At 43.9% G+C, this 17,551-nt stretch overlaps 1 protein-coding gene across 1 annotated transcript; it reads left to right on the top strand.

Moving 5' to 3' along the window:
• Window positions 1–1,611: 1,611 nt before the first annotated feature.
• On the top strand, window positions 1,612–16,824 carry LOC128737802 (intraflagellar transport protein 140 homolog). The gene is made up of 6 exons (XM_053832516.1): window positions 1,612–1,698; window positions 1,772–1,969; window positions 2,049–2,422; window positions 2,479–2,700; window positions 2,766–3,769; window positions 14,136–16,824. The coding sequence occupies exons 2-6, from the start codon at window positions 1,823–1,825 to the stop codon at window positions 16,817–16,819; spliced, it is 4,431 nt and encodes a 1,476-aa protein (XP_053688491.1). The 5' UTR covers window positions 1,612–1,698; window positions 1,772–1,822; the 3' UTR covers window positions 16,820–16,824.
• Window positions 16,825–17,551: the final 727 nt, after the last annotated feature.

Here is a 17,551-nt window from a genome sequence, read left to right as displayed (position 1 = left end):
GAGTCGGTCCTTTCCGGAGACTCAATTATTCAGCTGACCGATTTCTCGTCGGATCTCTTCAAGAACAGGAGCCGGAACGCTGTTGTCGTTTGAAGGTACTCCTAGGTTAACTTCCGTTGCGTCTCCTTCTGGTCCTGTCGACCACCTCGCGTCGACTTCGGTTCACCTTCTCGAAAAACCAGCTGTCTTCCTTCTGGCGCTTTTTCCTCCTCAGAATCGTGGTCAGCTCATTCAGCGCTCGTCGATACTTCGCCAAATTCTCTCTCGTGGACATGCTTAGATAGTTTTTCCAAACTCTTTTTTCCTCTCCATGGCTTGCGGGTATTCGCCGTGAAACCAATCATTTCGTACGCTCGAGATTTCTTCACCTTGAACCTTGCAGATTCTCCACCTCATTGACGGTTAAGCGTATTATACTCCATTTGTTTTCAGGGGGCGAACCATCTAGTTTCACAAAGGAAGGCAGAGCTTCATCCTACGCTGCATTAACTAAAAAAAAATACAGTGCTAAATGTTTTCTTTTAAAAATATTAGGGAAATTTAAGAGTCCGAAATTTGAATCACATTTTGCACGAGCGATTCAAACTTCGGACAGCCACGAATAATATCAGATTTTTCAGCTTCTTATCTTACGAAAATAAATTGTCCTGATTATAAAGCTGTGCAAATTGAACTTACTTTAAATGCCGTTCGCGCAGTTTTAAAATATCTGTGTAAGTGTTCAATAAAAATATATAAACTCACTTAATTGAGTTGCACGATATAAGTTATTTTCATCAATATATTACGCGTACTGAACTTCTCAATAAGATGAAATTATAAATAATTCCTTCGAACATGTGGCCTGGGACAAAGTTGCAGTATAGCTTAAGTGTCCGAAGTTTGAATCAGAGCAGTATATCAATCGTGCCAGTGCCAGTTAACACGATATCCAACAAAAATCAATCCAACATTAGCAACAACTGATAGCAACAATAAAGAACTCATATGAATTTAATTTTCTTTTTATCAAACACTGATTGAAACACCGTGAGCTTTTGATTCAGCAAAAGAGTTGCCTTTTGCTGCCAAAGTTTTATATGCGATATCTAACTACTATTATACCTGCATATAAACAAATCCCAAAAATATGAGAATTTTGATATTGGTAAAACGCAATAAACTTGTATAATATGCTGCGTTTGAATAGATACTCGAAAATCGAGATCTGACGAATATAATCATTCAGTTTTAGTTGAAACCTTGAAACCATAAAACTTAATCGAGCAATTGAGTTTACGAAAAAGAAACTTGGCAACGGTTTTTTCCATTTTGCTTTCTCCGATCCCTTTTTGTGTGAGTGCACCTGTGCTAGTGTGCTAGCGCGTAGCGACCGTCTTCGGCTTCGGCAAACTCGAAACGACAGACACAGGCACAGGTGCAAGTTTTGTTCAATCAGCATTAATCAGTTTCATTGCATATAGTGAAAGGTTTTCATTAATTGAACCACAATGCATCAGTTTTTGTGTTCAAGCCTTCATGCTAATCGATATGTTTTTAGCTAATAATTATTGATATTTTAGTAAAATAAGTGATCCGCGCACTCAAAGAGTTGTAAACAAACCTGACCTTGAATTGGTGCGCAAGTGTTCGTAATTCCGAATCAGCAAAGTGTTGATCGAAACAGAAGCACCGACGACGCCATGGTAACGGTTTGTTGTGAGTTTTCTTTCTTGTTGTAATCGTTGTGATTTTATGAATGAAATCTATCTTCTGATTAATAACATTGCAGTTCGGTTGTTGGATCAATAAAAATTTTCACCATCCGGCATCGATCTTGGAAATGACACTGTATTTCGACTCGAAGGTGCAATTTTTGGACAGCGAAGCCATCAGTACCGTTAGCTGTTGGCACCCGAACGAGCCCATCTTTGCGGTAGCATCCTACAGCCATGAGCGAGGCGGTTCCGTTACGATCTTCGACGATACGGTAATTTTAACATGCTAAAATCCTGTACCTACTCAACGGAACGCGTAATAGTTTGTTTTTCTTTTCTACTTGATTTTAGGGTGTTCCACTGCGGAACGTAACCTACCCGGTGCATTCGACGTCGCAGGCTACCGTCCTTACGTGGCATCCGGAGAGGAAAATTCTGCTCAGCGGGTGGGAGAATGGGGAAATTCACGCGTGGTACGATGGCAAGCGCGATTTTACCACCATCAGTGGACCGCACAAGTCACCGCTTATGCTGCTGGAATTCAGCGAAAAGGGAGGCCGTGTCATCACGGCTGACGCCATGGGAGTGCTGACGGGATGGCGCTACGACGGGCACGGCCAGTTTTTGACTATGTTCCATCACGATTTGCGAGACCCGCTGCTGCATATAACCTTTCGCCGGGCGGTCGAGAGCGCCAGCAACAGAGAGTTGACTAATCTTGCGAAGTAGGCTTTTTTCTGGTGGTTCAGAGTGGAAAATTAAGATGAGTTTTTTCCCACAGGGCTGCAGTGGCCGGTGATGAAGCAGCTCTGGATACACTGACAACTTGGCGACCAAGAACAGCTGTGCGTAATTTAGCACATTCAACACTGCAGGATAACTATTGTTTCTACGCTTGTACGCAGGCTGGCTTTTTGTACTACATTAACCAGCAAGGAACTTGCACGGAAATAATTCGAACTGATAGCATACCTATCATTCAGATTTTGTGGCATCCAAAGCAGTACGTACATTCGGATTTAGATTCAGATTTAAGTAAAAAAAGTATATAAAACAATCACTTTTCAGAGATTCCATCGTCCTGCTGCTGGAGGATATCACCATTGGCCACTACGAGGTGGACGGAAACGGACAGATCACGGAGCTGGATCGCGTCAAGCTGTCCGGCTCGGTGAAGGCATCCGGCTACAAGAGTGCCATCACCTGGGTTGCCGGAGTCGGTGCTGCTCTCGCCATTCTGACGGGCGACCTGTCGGTACGAATTTGGGACATCGAAAGCAACGATAATTACGTACTATCGATGGAATTGGCCAGCAGTGGAGTACCGGGTGCCGATGAAGCCGCCGGCAGGGTCAATCCAGCGGTGGAAGCGTTTACCTGTGTTGCTTACTGCAAAGATAACCAAACTTTAAGTGCCGGCACGAATCAGGGCAATTTGTACACTTGGCGCCGGCTGAACGTTAACCGGTCGTACGACTATCCGGAGAAGCAGTGGCAGCTAACTAATGTTACGCCGGTTCGGGGGACAATAAAAAGTCTCACCTGGGGCATCACGGATACCAATCGACCCTGCATGATGGTGAACTGTTTATCGAGTGTGTTCATTCTGAAGGAACAAGCACTGCTGGCCGGCCATACACGAACCTTGTGGGCCACCCAGAAAAAGTCAAACGAGTTGCTCTTGGTGCAACAAAGTTTGTCCGTCGCCTCGACGAGTGGCGCTAGCGAGCGGCGCTCGTCGGTGATGAAAAGCGATAATTCCATCATCCATCTTGCACTGAGCGAGATAAATCTTGTAGTAACGAATGGTCGTACGGCTGTCGTGTATCGTGTGGGCAGTCCGGGCGGTAGTTCTATCGTGTCATCTAGTACGGCGGCTAGTAGAGGCAGCAGCAGCAGCAGAGCGGAGAATGTCGATGAGCTATCCATCACGCATGTTGGCAGCTTCGGCGTTGATTGCGTTGCAATTTTCCTGTACGAGCAGAATCTGGTGGCGCTCGGTGCGGAGCAGGTTAGGATTTATTCGCTCAGCGGGGTCGTCCTGCAAGAGATATTCTTTAACGATAATGAAGGTAAGTCTCTTAACAAAAATCTGAAGGGTTATGTTATAGATACGACCGCATGGTTGACGTAAGACTACGTTGGACAGGTTGTTGCTATGAAACCTTGAATAAGAAAACTTATTGTGTGTTTTCGCCTATGTACAGCCGATATAGGGTTAAAACACAACACAAATTGCATGAATATAATACTCTATTTTTTCTAAACATTCAAAATGTTATACTTCAATCTTGTAGAACTATTTATTATCAACTAACTTGAACAAATGCTATAACATGAATGATCAAAAATCTATTCTTCATTTGGGTCTACTGCAATCTTGTGTAAAGTTTTGCAAATTAAACAACACCTTGGTAACAACTTGGGTGGTTACAAGGTAACATTTCCTCCCTTCTTATTTCCAGAACAGGTAAGGCTCAAGACTAGACGGCATCCTGATTGTTCTCTGGGGTCGAACAGGTGAAGACTCAGTAATGGAATCATCTGAAAGTTGTTCCCTTTCAAGCAATGAAGCAGGTCGCCCTTTTTGGCTGGAACCGACATCTAAATCCGATACTGCGATGGTCTGTGAACTTGAGATTGTATACAGGTCACTCGGTCCTTCTACCGCTCCCTCAGACTGTTGTTGAACGTCGGCTTGAGATTCGGAAGTTGACACAACGGGAACTATTTCCTCCTCGATCTGGAGTGAACGTCTCGTGGAATGCGGTACGCTACCGCTGGTTGTATTGTTTAGGCCGAACATATAACCAGAATACCTAGGGACATCGAACTTTCAGCGTCAGCTGTTGTCTCATTAAAACGATGCTTAAGTTGGTTGGTATGCGACCTAATAAGCTTCTTGCGTCCGTGATACACGTCGAGCAGCACATTGTGGTTGACACGTCCGATGTTTTCAATGATAACGCCGGAAACCCATTGCCATTTATTATTGCTGCTGTGGACTTTAGCGTAGACCTTGTCTACACTTTTGAAATCACGTGGAATTGCGCCGTGCTTCAGATTGAACTAGTCGTTCTGACTGTAGTTGAAAACTACCGATTTCGGTTGATTGTAATGTAGAAGATCAAGGATTGTCTTCATGTTACGACCAAGCATCTGCTGTGGCGGTGTCTTGCCACTAAGAACACGACTAGGTGTAGTCCTATATACTTGGAGGAATGATCGGAGCGTTTCAGAGATAGCTTCCCCTTCGTTGATTTTACGCAATGACCTCTTCAAGGTGTCTACGAATTTTTCGGCCTGTCCGTTTGACTGCGGGTGATAAGGCGAAATTCGAAAATGCTGAATACCATTCTTCTTGCATAGTATCGCAAACTGTTCCGATGTGAACTGTGTACCATTGTCGGAAACTATAACATTTGGAATGCCAAACCGTGCAAATAATTCACTCAGAAACTCAGTTACTGCAGCCGTTGTTGGGGACCGTACGATGCGTATTTCTGGCCATTTTGAAAAGCCGTCCACAACCACTAGAAAGTGTAATCCGTTTATTGGGCCAGCGAAATCAATGTGGATACGTTCCTATGGAGATTGCGCAAGTGGCCATGATTGCAGTGGCACTTTTGTTGGCGTCTTCGAATGAGTAATGCAATTATCACACCTTTTTACGAAGTCGGCAATATTATCATCGATTCCTGGCCAGTACACATGGCTACGTGCAACAGCTTTCATCCTCTCCATCCCCGGATGTCCTCGATGAAGTTGCTTCATAATTCGCTTACGTAAATTTTCTGGAACTACTAATCGGTTAGACATCATAACACAATCCTTTACAACCGACAATACATCTCGATGAACGAAAAACGGTCGTACTGCAGCGTTGACAATGCTGTCGAGCTTAGAAGGCCATCCAAGATGGATATGCTGCTCCACTTGCTGGAGTCCCTGGGCACTGGAGTGTAGCACTACGCACCGATTTGAATGTTACCGGTAGTGTGCTGATGGCTTCTTGAAGTGGCACCTCAACGTCGTCCTCCGTTTGTATAGAAGCAATGATAAAATCCTCATCTGGTTTGACGTTGCTGTCGATCAATCGAGATAGTACGTCGACATATCCGAATTGAGTTGTGGATACGTATTCAATATCGAAATTATAGCACATGAGTGTCAGTGCCCAACGTTGAAGTCGGCTTGCCTTGTGAACAGGTATTCATTTCTTCAGTCCGAAAATTCGCAACAGTGGCTGGTGATCTATCTGGAGCGTGAACTTGCGACCTAGCAGCATGCGATGGAATTTCGTTACGGAAAACACCAATGCAAGACCTTTCTTTTCGATCTGACCATAATTTGCCTCTGCGGAAGTGAGAGAGCGAGACGCGTGTGCAACAGCTTTCAGAGTACCTTCGGGAAACTAATGCATCAGCCATGCGCCAATTCCAGACTGCGATGCGCCAGCAGCAACGATGATGGGTAGAGCAGAATCATAATGCGTAAGCAATAAATCCGACTGAAGAACATCTTTGAACCGCTGGAATGATTGTTGGCACTCACTATTCCAATTAAATTTGGTGTCTTTCTTAAGCAGCGCGTCAAGTGGCCGTCGCAATCGCAACTGATGCATCTCCTGGAAAAATTTTGCATAAAAATTTACCGCACCAAGAAATGAACGTAGACTTGTAAAGTCATGCGGCGGCGGCATTTTGATGATAGATTCAATCTTGACCGGATCAGGACGGAGTCCTTTGGCATCTACAATATGTCCAAGGTATTTGATCTGCGGCTGAAGAAGTTTGCACTTTTCTTCCCTCAAAATGAAACCGTATGACTGGAGACGTTGAAACAGACCGTAAAGAGATTCGTGATGCTCCTTTTCAGTTCTGATATACACCAAAATGTCGTCCAAGAACGAGTCCACTCCTTTAAGTCCAGCAACCATGCTGTTCATCAATTGCTGGAGAGCTCCAGGGCAGATTTTACGCCCGGCGCAAGTCGATTGAACCGCAAGAGGCCTCGGAGCGTGTTAATCGTTAGTAGCTGCTTCGAGTCGTCATCAACTTCAACCTGAAGATAAGCATCGCTCAGGTCGATGATGCTAAAATACCGGCATCCGTTAAGCTTGCTGAATATATCATCTGGTACTGGTAACGGATAGCGATTGGATTCCAAAACAGCATTAAGTCCAGTTGAGTAATCCGCACAAATGCGCACTTTTCCTCTTGGCTTTTTAACTGCTACGGTTGGTGCAGCCCATTGCGAAAAATCCACTGGCGTAATGATACCCAATCCTTGCAAACGATCCAATTCAGCATTAATCTTCTCTATGGATGTGAAGACAGGAGATTTGAAGACAGGTCTGGCATCTGGCTTGAGATATAGGTGAACCTTCATCTTGTTACAGTGTCCAAAGCTAGGCTTAAACACATCTGGAAACTTGGCTTTGTACTGTTCTATGTTAGCTATTCTATATTAGCTGGATCGGCACCAGCATAAACTTGGTTACAAATTGCAGATAGTGCGGTGTCCCATAGTTCGAACAACTCGATCCAATCCAGCCCGAACAAATTTATGCAACTGATTGTCACATATAAAACTGTAGTTTTGGTGATATCTCCAAGAGTAACTGTGCATCGATGTTTACCAAGTAGACGAAGCGGCTTATCTGACGCTGTCCTAGCAGTTTGAGTAGTAGGAGTCAGTAAAGGTGAACCCATTTTCTTCCACTGCTTCTGTGAGATGATTGAAATATAGGAAGCAGTGTCCAACTGTAGCGTGATATAAGATCCATCGATGTCGATTGTCAGAAACTTTCGTCTCGAAGGATAGCTAACTTGGTTTATAGAGTAAATACCATTTACTTTATTCTTCCCCTTTGATGCCGCTTTCGTCGTATAACAGCCACAATAACCCTCTTTATGTCCAGTTTGCTTACAGTTCCGACAAACATGCTTCGTGTATGTGCAGTCTCGGACGTAATCCATTCCGCCACACTGCCAACAGGGTGTTTTAGGACCTTCAGTCTTTGACTTCTTGCTTTCCTTTGAGCGCGATTTAATCGATGGTGGTTTGTTTTGCTTGACTGAACAAATTGAACTTTTCGGTTTTTTCTGTTCCACGATAGCTACATCATGTTTCAGGTTTTGAAGACGTTGGCATTCTGCGATGAGTGATTCAAGATTACACTCCTCTTCTGCATTGTTTTCCAGCTTGGATAGAAGTCTTGTTCGAATGTCGACATCCTTCGGAGTGCGTAACCCGCACATAAAAATCAGGCTTTTGAACTGATCGGCCGTAATCTTGTTCAGCTCAAAATCTTCACAGTATTTGTTGGTTATACCTGCGTACGTCACAAAATCGTCAGCGTCGTTTTTGCTCAGTTGAAAACATAGGTACCGTTTGCTAAACAGTGAGACGCGAACGCTGAACAGCTCTTTCAATTTCTTCACTGTTTCTTCGAATGAAAATTCACGGGGGTGCTTTGGAAGCACGAAGTTGACATACTTGTCATGCACAGTCACACTAAGGCTTCTCAGTAGCAACCGAACTTTTGCTGCATCCTCCAACTTCGCCCCGTCCTTGAGGAAGAGATCTTCGTACTTCCGGTACCACCGGTCGAAAACGAGACCGTTTTCTGGATCATAGACGAATTCCCGGATGTTGGATGCCAGAGATTCGATGATGAATTCCGGACTGCTCGATGACCGCGCTGAAGCGTTTTCTTGAATGCCGAAACGTTCCATAAACTGCATCATCCGAGCGTTTTGCTCCGCCATCTCCTTATTCTGTCGCAAAATTTGCCGATACAGGTCTTGAAAATCGCCTCCAGATCTTGCCATTTTGGATGAATGGCTCTTCCTTCAAAGCAATGAATTCGAGTTTAAATCCTCGTCGCCAATATGTTATACTTCAATCTTGTAGAACTATTTATTATCAACTAACTTGAACAAAGGCTATAATATGAATGATGAAAATCTATTCTTCATTTGGGTACCCGGTCTACTGCAATCTTGTGTAACGAAGTTTTGCAAATTAACACTTTGGTAACAACTTGGGTGGTTACAAGGTAACAATCTTGTATTAATCGACAGGTAGTGGTTGCGGAGGGCTAAGGTCCTGTACCTCGAAAATTTCTTTAGAGCAGCTTTCCTTTCGGATTTGAGACGTCGCAACATAGTGTTTAGCCAGGATGTCTGCTACTGAGCGGGAGCAGTTCTTTTGGGAACGTGACGATCGATAACGTAGTTCAAGATATTGGAGAAGGTTGTGGCAGCAGTGTTTATATCGTCATTATCTAAAACTGTGCTTCAGTGGATGCTGCTTAAAACATTTAGAATATCCCCAAAATCAGCACGGGCGTAGTCGTAGAAGACGGCCGGAGGCGCAATATTTACTTCCGGGGCCTGACTACGAACACTGGCAAAGCATAGATCGAGGAGGCGCCCATTTTCGTTGGGTCTATCGTTTACTTGTTGACCGCTTGGAGTACTATAGCAATCGAGCAATTCAATATTGATAGGCGATAAAGTTGACGAACCCATGTCAGCGTACAGGTACCCGTTGCCGCTTTCACGCCACTTAATGCTTGGTAGATTGAAATCGCCCAGAATAATAATGTCATCCGACGCAGATGCCATCGATGCTATTAGGTTAACTGAATTAATATGTGCATTCAGAATAAGCGGGTCTCCGATGCGGTCAGGAGGTACGTTTGATATTTTCCCATACTTGCTCGACCGGCAACCACTCGACGTTTTCGATGACGAAGGTCTGCAACTGGCGGTGGACCGCAATCAAGACTCCGCCTCCCGTAGCTTTGAGGCTGTTGAGCACACTTCGATCACAGCGAAAGGCTTCGTAGTTCGGCCCAAATATCTGCCGAGAGCACGTACGGTTGTCAAGCCAGGTTTCGGTCAGCACAATTATCTCGTACGGACTGTCGGCGCATGCTAGCAGGTAGTCAGGAACACTCGTATTCATACCACCAACGTTCTGGTAATAGACGTGAACGAGATGGAGTTTTGAGAGGCTCGATTGCGATGAACTAGAAGCGAAGAACGGATCAACAGTGGGGCTGGGATCAACGATTTCAAACTTGCCTGAAACCCGCCAACAGGACCGGGACGGCTGCTGGTCGCTGACTGGAAAGGCTCGACTGTGACGGGGGGATCGGGGGCGTCCATAATTCCATCTGTAGTGCGTCCCAGTATCACGTTGGGCGAGGAGACATGCAAATGTCTGAGGTCACGGTCGTTCTGGTGGAATATCAGTTCAGCAGATGGAGTGAAAACGACTGCTTGAAACAGTACGAGCCACCTCGGCTCTAGGCTGCCACTGACGACGAAGACGGAATTAGGGCACCCAATCTAGTAACTCCAAACCGGTCGATCAGTGGCTTGCAAAACGTCACAGATTGTCAATTCACGATAGACTCTGCTTCTACGGATATTGTTAAAAGCATCTCGTGGTGGAAAGATGAAGGTGGCTGGAAAACCCGACTCGAAGCTCTGGTAGATTTCATATGATGTCGCTCGACATCCCTGAGAACGAACAAAACGACAGATTACGTGGACAAATAGAACTATCTACCTTTTCACTGCGCTTTGTCCAATTCGAACTTGTACTGAACGTGTTGAGCTGTTGAGATTGGCTTCTTCCCGATGTTGAGTTACGCTACCTCGGCACGTAAAACCGCTGCTTGAGCTCGTTCACAATAATTTCTCGAGTTGCTTGTAGAAACAAGCAACGGTAGGCATCTATAACCAAGTTCCTATGTGCCTATCGGGTATTTGAAGTAGCCGGTTGCACATGCCGTGGCACAGAAACTGTTATCCTCGCGTAAAACTCCTCAATCCTCCAGTAACGGAGCAACGGAGCCTTTGCGGCTGCAGACAAGCGCTACGATGTTATCATGTTGACAGAAACATGGCTTGACGAATGGTTATACAGTGCGCAGCTATTCGGCAATGGCTTTGCTGTCCATCGCATCAATCGTAACCCCTGAAACAGTATAAAAACCCGTGGCGAGGGAGTTCTGATTGCTGTTTCAACTTGCTAGAAGCCTATTTCTGTTATCGTAGAGCAGCTATGGGTCAGAATTGCTACGCCTCGTCGAGTTGTGAATACGGATGTGATCTATTTACCACCGGATCGTCGTAACAATATTAGCAGCATTTATGAGCACCTGAACTCTTTCGGTGCTGTTGTCTCCAACTTGAAACTCAGGGATAATGCTCTGCAGTTTGGTGACAATAATCAGTTTCTCCAATTTACTCGGTTGTGGGATTCCAGTCTGCAATTCCTTGGACATCGAGTACACTGTGCCAGATCTCGCTTCACCTGGTCTAACCATCTTTCTCGCTACGCTGCAGGTCTTCTTGTTCCTACCGGATTTGAGGCGAATACCATCTTTGCAGGGTGGTTGTCCGGCATTCTTGCAACATGCCCTGTCCATCGTATCCGACCAGCTTTAGCCACCTTTTCATCCTCCGTTTCCATACTCCGTTGTCCTGTACGTCGCCGAAGATCGTTTTTAGCCTGGTTTTTGGAAACCTCTAAACACTCGCAGGTCCTCCTCGAGCATTGTTTTATGCCCGTAGAGAACAACCAGTGTAATGAGCGTCTTATACATGGTGCACTTTGTACGGGGCTTGGTCTGCTCGACCGCAATTGCTTGTGAAACCCATAGTAAGTACGGCTTTCGCTGCTAATCAGCTTCAGTCAAAAGAGGTAACAAGTTGCTAGCTCTGCATTTGAGAAGTGCGATCTTTTTGACCAATATTTTATAAATCCATTGAATATGTTTTTGAGCTCCACCCATTTCACATTAGTGAACACATCGTCACGTCTGCTCTCCAAAAGTTAAAAGCTTTCATATTCTGCTGGTTCAGATGGCATTCCATCGTCAATTTTGAAGGTTTGCTCGGAGGTATTGCTTGCTCCACCTACGAAATTATTTAACAGGTCACTGCAAGAGATCAAATTTCCTGAACTGTTCCTCATTTATATTCCCTATTCACAAGAAAGGTGACAAGAGAGACTGTGGCGATAAATTTGACCGAACTTGCATCATTCTGCGTTCGCACAATGGGCAACGGTGGACAGGTTGATGCTCTCTACACTGATATGAAGGAATTCTGTTAAGCAAACTAGAGAAAGTTGGAGTCTACGTACCCTTGATCGCCTGATTCAGTTCCTATTTGACAAATCGATCACTTTGCGTTAAGATCGAAGCTTTCCATTCCGAAGTGTTTACGTATGTTTCCTGGGCGTTCCACAGAAGTCCAAAAGGGAGAAAAGTAGAGCTTTTAGTGTGTTTTGTTTTCATTTTATCGTTTATGGTTTTCAGCACTTTTGTTCGTATGAATCTCCTCCTTAATCTAAAACTGACAAAAGTTAGTCATCGTTTACTATAATGAAAATAAAAAAATAACTTTTTTGTGTTAAGAAATATAGACATAGCTTCTTTGGCAAAGTTGTAAACAATTTAAAAACTAGCAACTTTGCTGAAGAAATAAAATTTCTATCTTTATAGAGTGCTGAACTATAGGGCATATTCTTAAAAACTTCTTTAAAAATTGGTTTTTCATACTTAGCTTTTCTTAGTTGCATTTTACAAGAATACAATGTTCTAGGAAATTATCGAGGCACTCAAAATACACGTTTTTGCCGAAGACCGCAAATCTGTTGGACCTTTACTTGGTAAGTTATTGCATGTTCAAGCTTTAAGTTTCCATAGATTCACGAGCCCATGGGATAAAATGGGGCTAGTGAATTTATCAAATCAGCACTTCAACTTAAAGCTTAAGTCAAGTATTATAAACTTGTATGGGTTCCGCTTATCCCCAACCACCCAAATGAGAGCACGGTAAGCATACGTTTTATGTGTTTCGCGCTCGCTAAAGGCTCATGGTTTCTTCGGCAAAATTATAAAAAATACAAAGGCAACAACTTTGCTAATGAAATAGCATTTCTATCTCTATCAAGTGCAGAGCTATAGAGCATTTTCTTTGGAAGCTCTTTAAAAATAAGTTTTTCATACTTAGCGTATGTTGGTTGCATTTCACAAGAATATATGGCTCTAGGCGATTGTTGAAGGACTCAAAACACATGTTTTAGCAGATGGTTTCAAATCTCTAGGACATTTCCTTAAAAAGTTATCGCTTATTTAAGCTTTATTTTTCCTTAATCTCACGAGCCCATAGCGATAACTTTGTAAGGAAAGGTCCTAGAAATTTGCAATCTTCTGCAAAAACGTGTATTTTGAGTCTTTCAATAATCGGCTAGAACCATATATTCTTGTAAAATGCAATCTATCCCTCTCTCCTCTCATTTCCTCCTCCTAACCACCTCTCATTTGGGTGGTTGGGGATAAGCGGAACCCATACAAGTTTATAGTACTTGACTTTTAAGCTTTGAGATGAAGCACTGATTTCATAAATCGACTCGTCCCATTTTACCCCATAGGCTCGTGAAGCGATGGAAATTTTAAGGTTGAATATATGATAACTTACAAAGTAAAAGACCAAGGGATTTGCGGTCTTCTGCAAAAACGTGTATTTTGAGTGCTTTGATAATTTCCTAGAACAATGGGTTCGTGTAAAATGCAACTAACAAAAGCTAAGAATGAAAAACTAATTTTTAGAGAAATTTCAAAGAATATGCGCTATAATTCAGCACTCGATAAAGATAGAAATTTTATTTCTTCAGCAAAGTTGCTTGTTTTTACATTATTTACAACTTTGCCGAAGAAGCTATGTCTGTATTTCTTAACACAAAATGTTTTTTTTTTTTTATTTTCATAATAGTAAGCAATAAAACTAACTTTTGACAGTTTTACATTAAGGGGGATATTCATACGAACAAAAGTGCTGAAGACCGTAAATGATAAAATAAAAGCGAAAGACACTAGGAAAAAAGTTCCACTTTTCGCCCTTTTGGGCCACTGTGCGTTCCCCAAGGGCGTAATATTGAACCTTTTTTGTTTTCGCTATTTATCAACAAACTTTCTGTTATACTGGCATCTGGATGCCGCCTGTTTTACACCAACGACGTCAAAATATATAACATCACAAACAGTACCAATGATTGCGACAACTTGCAACAAACACGATAAGTTACAGCGCTGTAATAAGCTTAAGTAGTTTTGCAAGATGTTCAACTCCCTCTTGGTGCTTGAAACCCTCTTCCATTAATAAGTGTTTGATGCACAGAATTTGAACCAACAGGTTGTTTCAGCCTTATCAGAATTTTGGACTTGTTTTGGATCAAGTTTTCTGTTCCTAAATCCGCTCAAATATATCGTATTGTTAGACCTTTTTGTCGAAATAACCGATAACGTGACTCGCATTTGAAAATTTATTGCAATAACCTTCCCGTAATACGTAGCCGTACGCCAAACGAATTCAAAGAAAAAACCCATAACATTTTATTTAATTTTAGGAAAACCGATTGGCGCCGATCTATTGGGTCCTTTTTTGACCGTCTTCACCATGAACGGTTACGTTAAGCTGTTCGACGTTTCCCGCCATGAGCTAAAGCTGGTTCAGCCCTCCAAGTGCGGGTACGATTTGTTCGAAAAGTTTGGCGAAATTATCGCAGCCAAAAGCAACGCAACGGGAACGTACCTAGCGCTGACCATCGCCAACGAGCAGCTGCTTCCGGATGGAAAGCTGTACCTGTGGAATTTGGAGAGCAACGTCATCAAGTACTACGAGTTTACCACGGGTAAGACGGATTCGGACTCGACGACCGTTCAGTACATGCCAATCAATTTCTACTGGGACTCGGATGATCCGCGAATGCTGGCTTGCGAGGCGAAGCCGATTTGTGGGCCAGCACAAAAAGCCTCTGGTAAAGGTGGAAGTATTCCGGAATCTCAGATCAACATACTATTTGTGGATCAAAAATCTCAATTTAAGGAACTGGAGCAGATTGAACTCGCCAGTGGCGAGCAGTTGATAAACCTATGCATTCCACATGTGATTATTTTGAAACTGAATCAAATTGAGTTGATTCCACTGAGAGACTTCAAAGGTTTAGAGCATTGTGATTTGGTCACCAGAAATATGGTTCTAAACTTTAGTCTAAACGTAGCGCAGGAAAATATGGATCAAGCCTTCAGCTGTATTCGTTCACTGAAATCGGACACGGTTTGGACCAATCTGGCGAAGCTTTGTGTAAGCACAGGCCGTCTGGATGTGGCGAAGGTGTGCCTAGGTCATCTCAAAATGGCCAGATCGGTTAGGGCGCTTCGGAAGGCCATGGAAGACCTCTCCCTGGAACACGAGTGTCGAGTGGCAATTTTGGCTATCGAATTAAACATGATACCGGAAGCGGAGGCTCTGTACAAGAAAGTCGGTCGATACGATTTGCTGAACAAACTGTACCAAGCTGCCGGGCGGTTCGACGAAGCACTGGAAATAGCCGAGCATTTGGATAGGGTGCATCTGAAAAATACGTACCACAAGTATGCGGAGTGGCTAAAGGAAAACGGTAAAACTCAAAAAGCAATTCAGTACTATGAAAAAACAAACACTTTAATGCACAACGTCAGTCAGCTGTTGATGGACGACCCGGGAGCGCTGAAAAAATACATGCAAACAACGAAAGATCCGGAGCTGCTCAAATGGTGGGCGCAGTATATCGAAAGTAGCGGCGATATGGAGGGTGCCTTCAAGGTGTACCAGAAATCGGACGATTGGTTCTCGCAGGTTAGAATTCTCTGCTTCATCGGTCAGGTCGGCAAAGCCGACGAGATAGCGCGGAACAGCGGGGATCGAGCCGCTTGCTATCATCTGGCAAGATACTACGAAAATTGTGGTAAATTTGCCGAAGCAATTCAATTTTATACGCGGGCACAAACCTACGGTAATGCCGTCCGCATTTGCAAGGAGAACGATCTGCAGGATGATCTGTGGGCAGTGGCTTGCATCGCTCGACCACGGGATAAAGCTTCTGCGGCTGCGTTCTTCGAAGAAAATGGTGATTTCCGCCGAGCTGTCGAGCTATACCATCGGGCGGGAATGCTTCACAAAGCGGTTGAGATGGCTTTCAAGTCGCAACAACCCGAATCGTTGCAGGTGATCGCCTCCGAGCTGGACGCCAGCTCGGATCCGGAGTTGGTCAGCCGATGTGCGGACTTCTTCATCGGAGTAGAACAAAACTATAAGGCAGTTCAGCTGTTGGCCACCACTCGGCAGCTGGAACGGGCGCTGCAGATAGCTGCCGAACATTCGGTCCCGCTGACGGAAACCCTGGCAGAACTGTTGACTCCGACAAAAAATGAAGTACCGGAGGATCTGCGAATCAAGATCTTGATTCAGCTTGGTGAAATTTTGCAAGAACAGGGCGACTATCATTCGGCTACGAAGAAGTTCACCCAAGCTGGCGATAAAATTCGTGCGATGAAAAGTTTACTCAAATCGGGTGACACAGATAAAATCATATTCTTCGCCGGAATGTCACGACAGAAGGAAGTGTACGTAATGGCCGGAAACTATTTGCAGGCTCTGAATTGGCAGAGTGATTCTAAGATTCTGAAAAATATCGTTACTTTCTACACCAAAGGACAGGCCTACAATCAGTTGGCGAATTTTTACGCTAACTGCGCACAGGCCGAGATCGATGAATTCCGTGACTACGACAAAGCATTGAAAGCACTACAAGAAGCGGGAAAATGTCTATCGAGAGCTACGCCTCCATCGCAGAAAATTAACGAAACACTGCAGCAAGCGATGATGGAAGTCAGAAAGGTAATCGATCTCCAGGATGCCGTCGAAAGGCGAGAATTTCTAGCGGCAATAAAAATTCTCAAGGTCAAACTGGAGGAACCGATCGCCCCACCGGTTCGCGTGTGGGACCTGCTAGCCATGCTGATCGAGTGTTTGATCTCGACCAACCAATATTCGGAAGCGTTGTTTCACGTCAAGCAACTGGCGCAGAAGAAACTCGACTGGTACCAGCAGGAGCTGGTGGAGAAAAGCCTGCTGGACAAGCTGGTGACCGAAACGGGCGTCAATCTGGAACCGTACGCCAATCCGGGACGGGTGCAGCGACCGCTGACTTCCTCGACGGTCACCATGGACAGCGAGGAAGAGGAAATACAGGAAGAGTTTGACCAGTGAATTATTCGGTGAAGTAATTTGAACTAAGAATAGCAGTCGTACTATTGCAGTTTAAGAATAAACCATATTTAGAATTACTTTTTCTCCGCACACAAGTGACGGGTCTACTGATTATCCCGTGCTGGCAGTAAGGAAAAGAGTGAACACGTAATCAAAAAGCTAACCGAAAGTTTCTCAACTCAACTTAACACCCACGACAAGCAACCTACAATGAATAATTTATGGCACATTTAGTGTTCTATGCTAAAGGATCGATAATCGATAATCAATAGCATCAGCAATGGTATGTTGATCTACTGTAAAACAAACGAAACAATTTTGATTGACAAAAGCAATCTTTTTTTTTCAGTGACAGATTTCAGTCGACATCGTGGAAAACCTCAACGCTGTGAAAGAACGTTGGAAGTGAAAGAAAGCGCACTTCTAAGAGCAACTTTGTCGTACAATTTTGAAGAGCAGTCGATAGGAAGGTGGGTAAGTTGATTAGCCGTCTTAGGTTTATTTTAGTAGCTTAAATTATTTTGAAGATTACGAAATAGAAATAGAAAATATTGAGAACTTGCAAATTGTGGACAGGCAGAGTGCCAAAATATGTTGTTTGTAGCAAAACCGACGCAGGCCTAAACCACGCGTAAATACTTTCGATAGGAGTCGTAAGTGGATACATACTGTGCACTTTATAACAAAGTTCTTCGGGATTTGAAACATATTCAGCACGTCCTCCGAATGAAC

The sequence above is a fragment of the Sabethes cyaneus genome, chromosome 1 (genome assembly GCF_943734655.1).
Source record: "Sabethes cyaneus chromosome 1, idSabCyanKW18_F2, whole genome shotgun sequence".
In the NCBI taxonomy this organism is placed as follows: Eukaryota; Metazoa; Arthropoda; class Insecta; order Diptera; family Culicidae; genus Sabethes; species Sabethes cyaneus.
This window is presented reverse-complemented; position numbering and strand designations above follow the sequence as displayed.

Coding starts and splice junctions, on each gene's coding strand:
- LOC128737802 (XM_053832516.1), top strand. CDS start 1,823: ATGACACTGTATTTCGACTCGAAGGTGCAATTTTTGGACAGCGAAGCC. Junction 2,701..2,765: donor ATTTTGTGGCATCCAAAGCA/GTACGTACATTC, acceptor ATCACTTTTCAG/AGATTCCATCGTCCTGCTGC. Junction 3,770..14,135: donor ATTCTTTAACGATAATGAAG/GTAAGTCTCTTA, acceptor ATTTAATTTTAG/GAAAACCGATTGGCGCCGAT.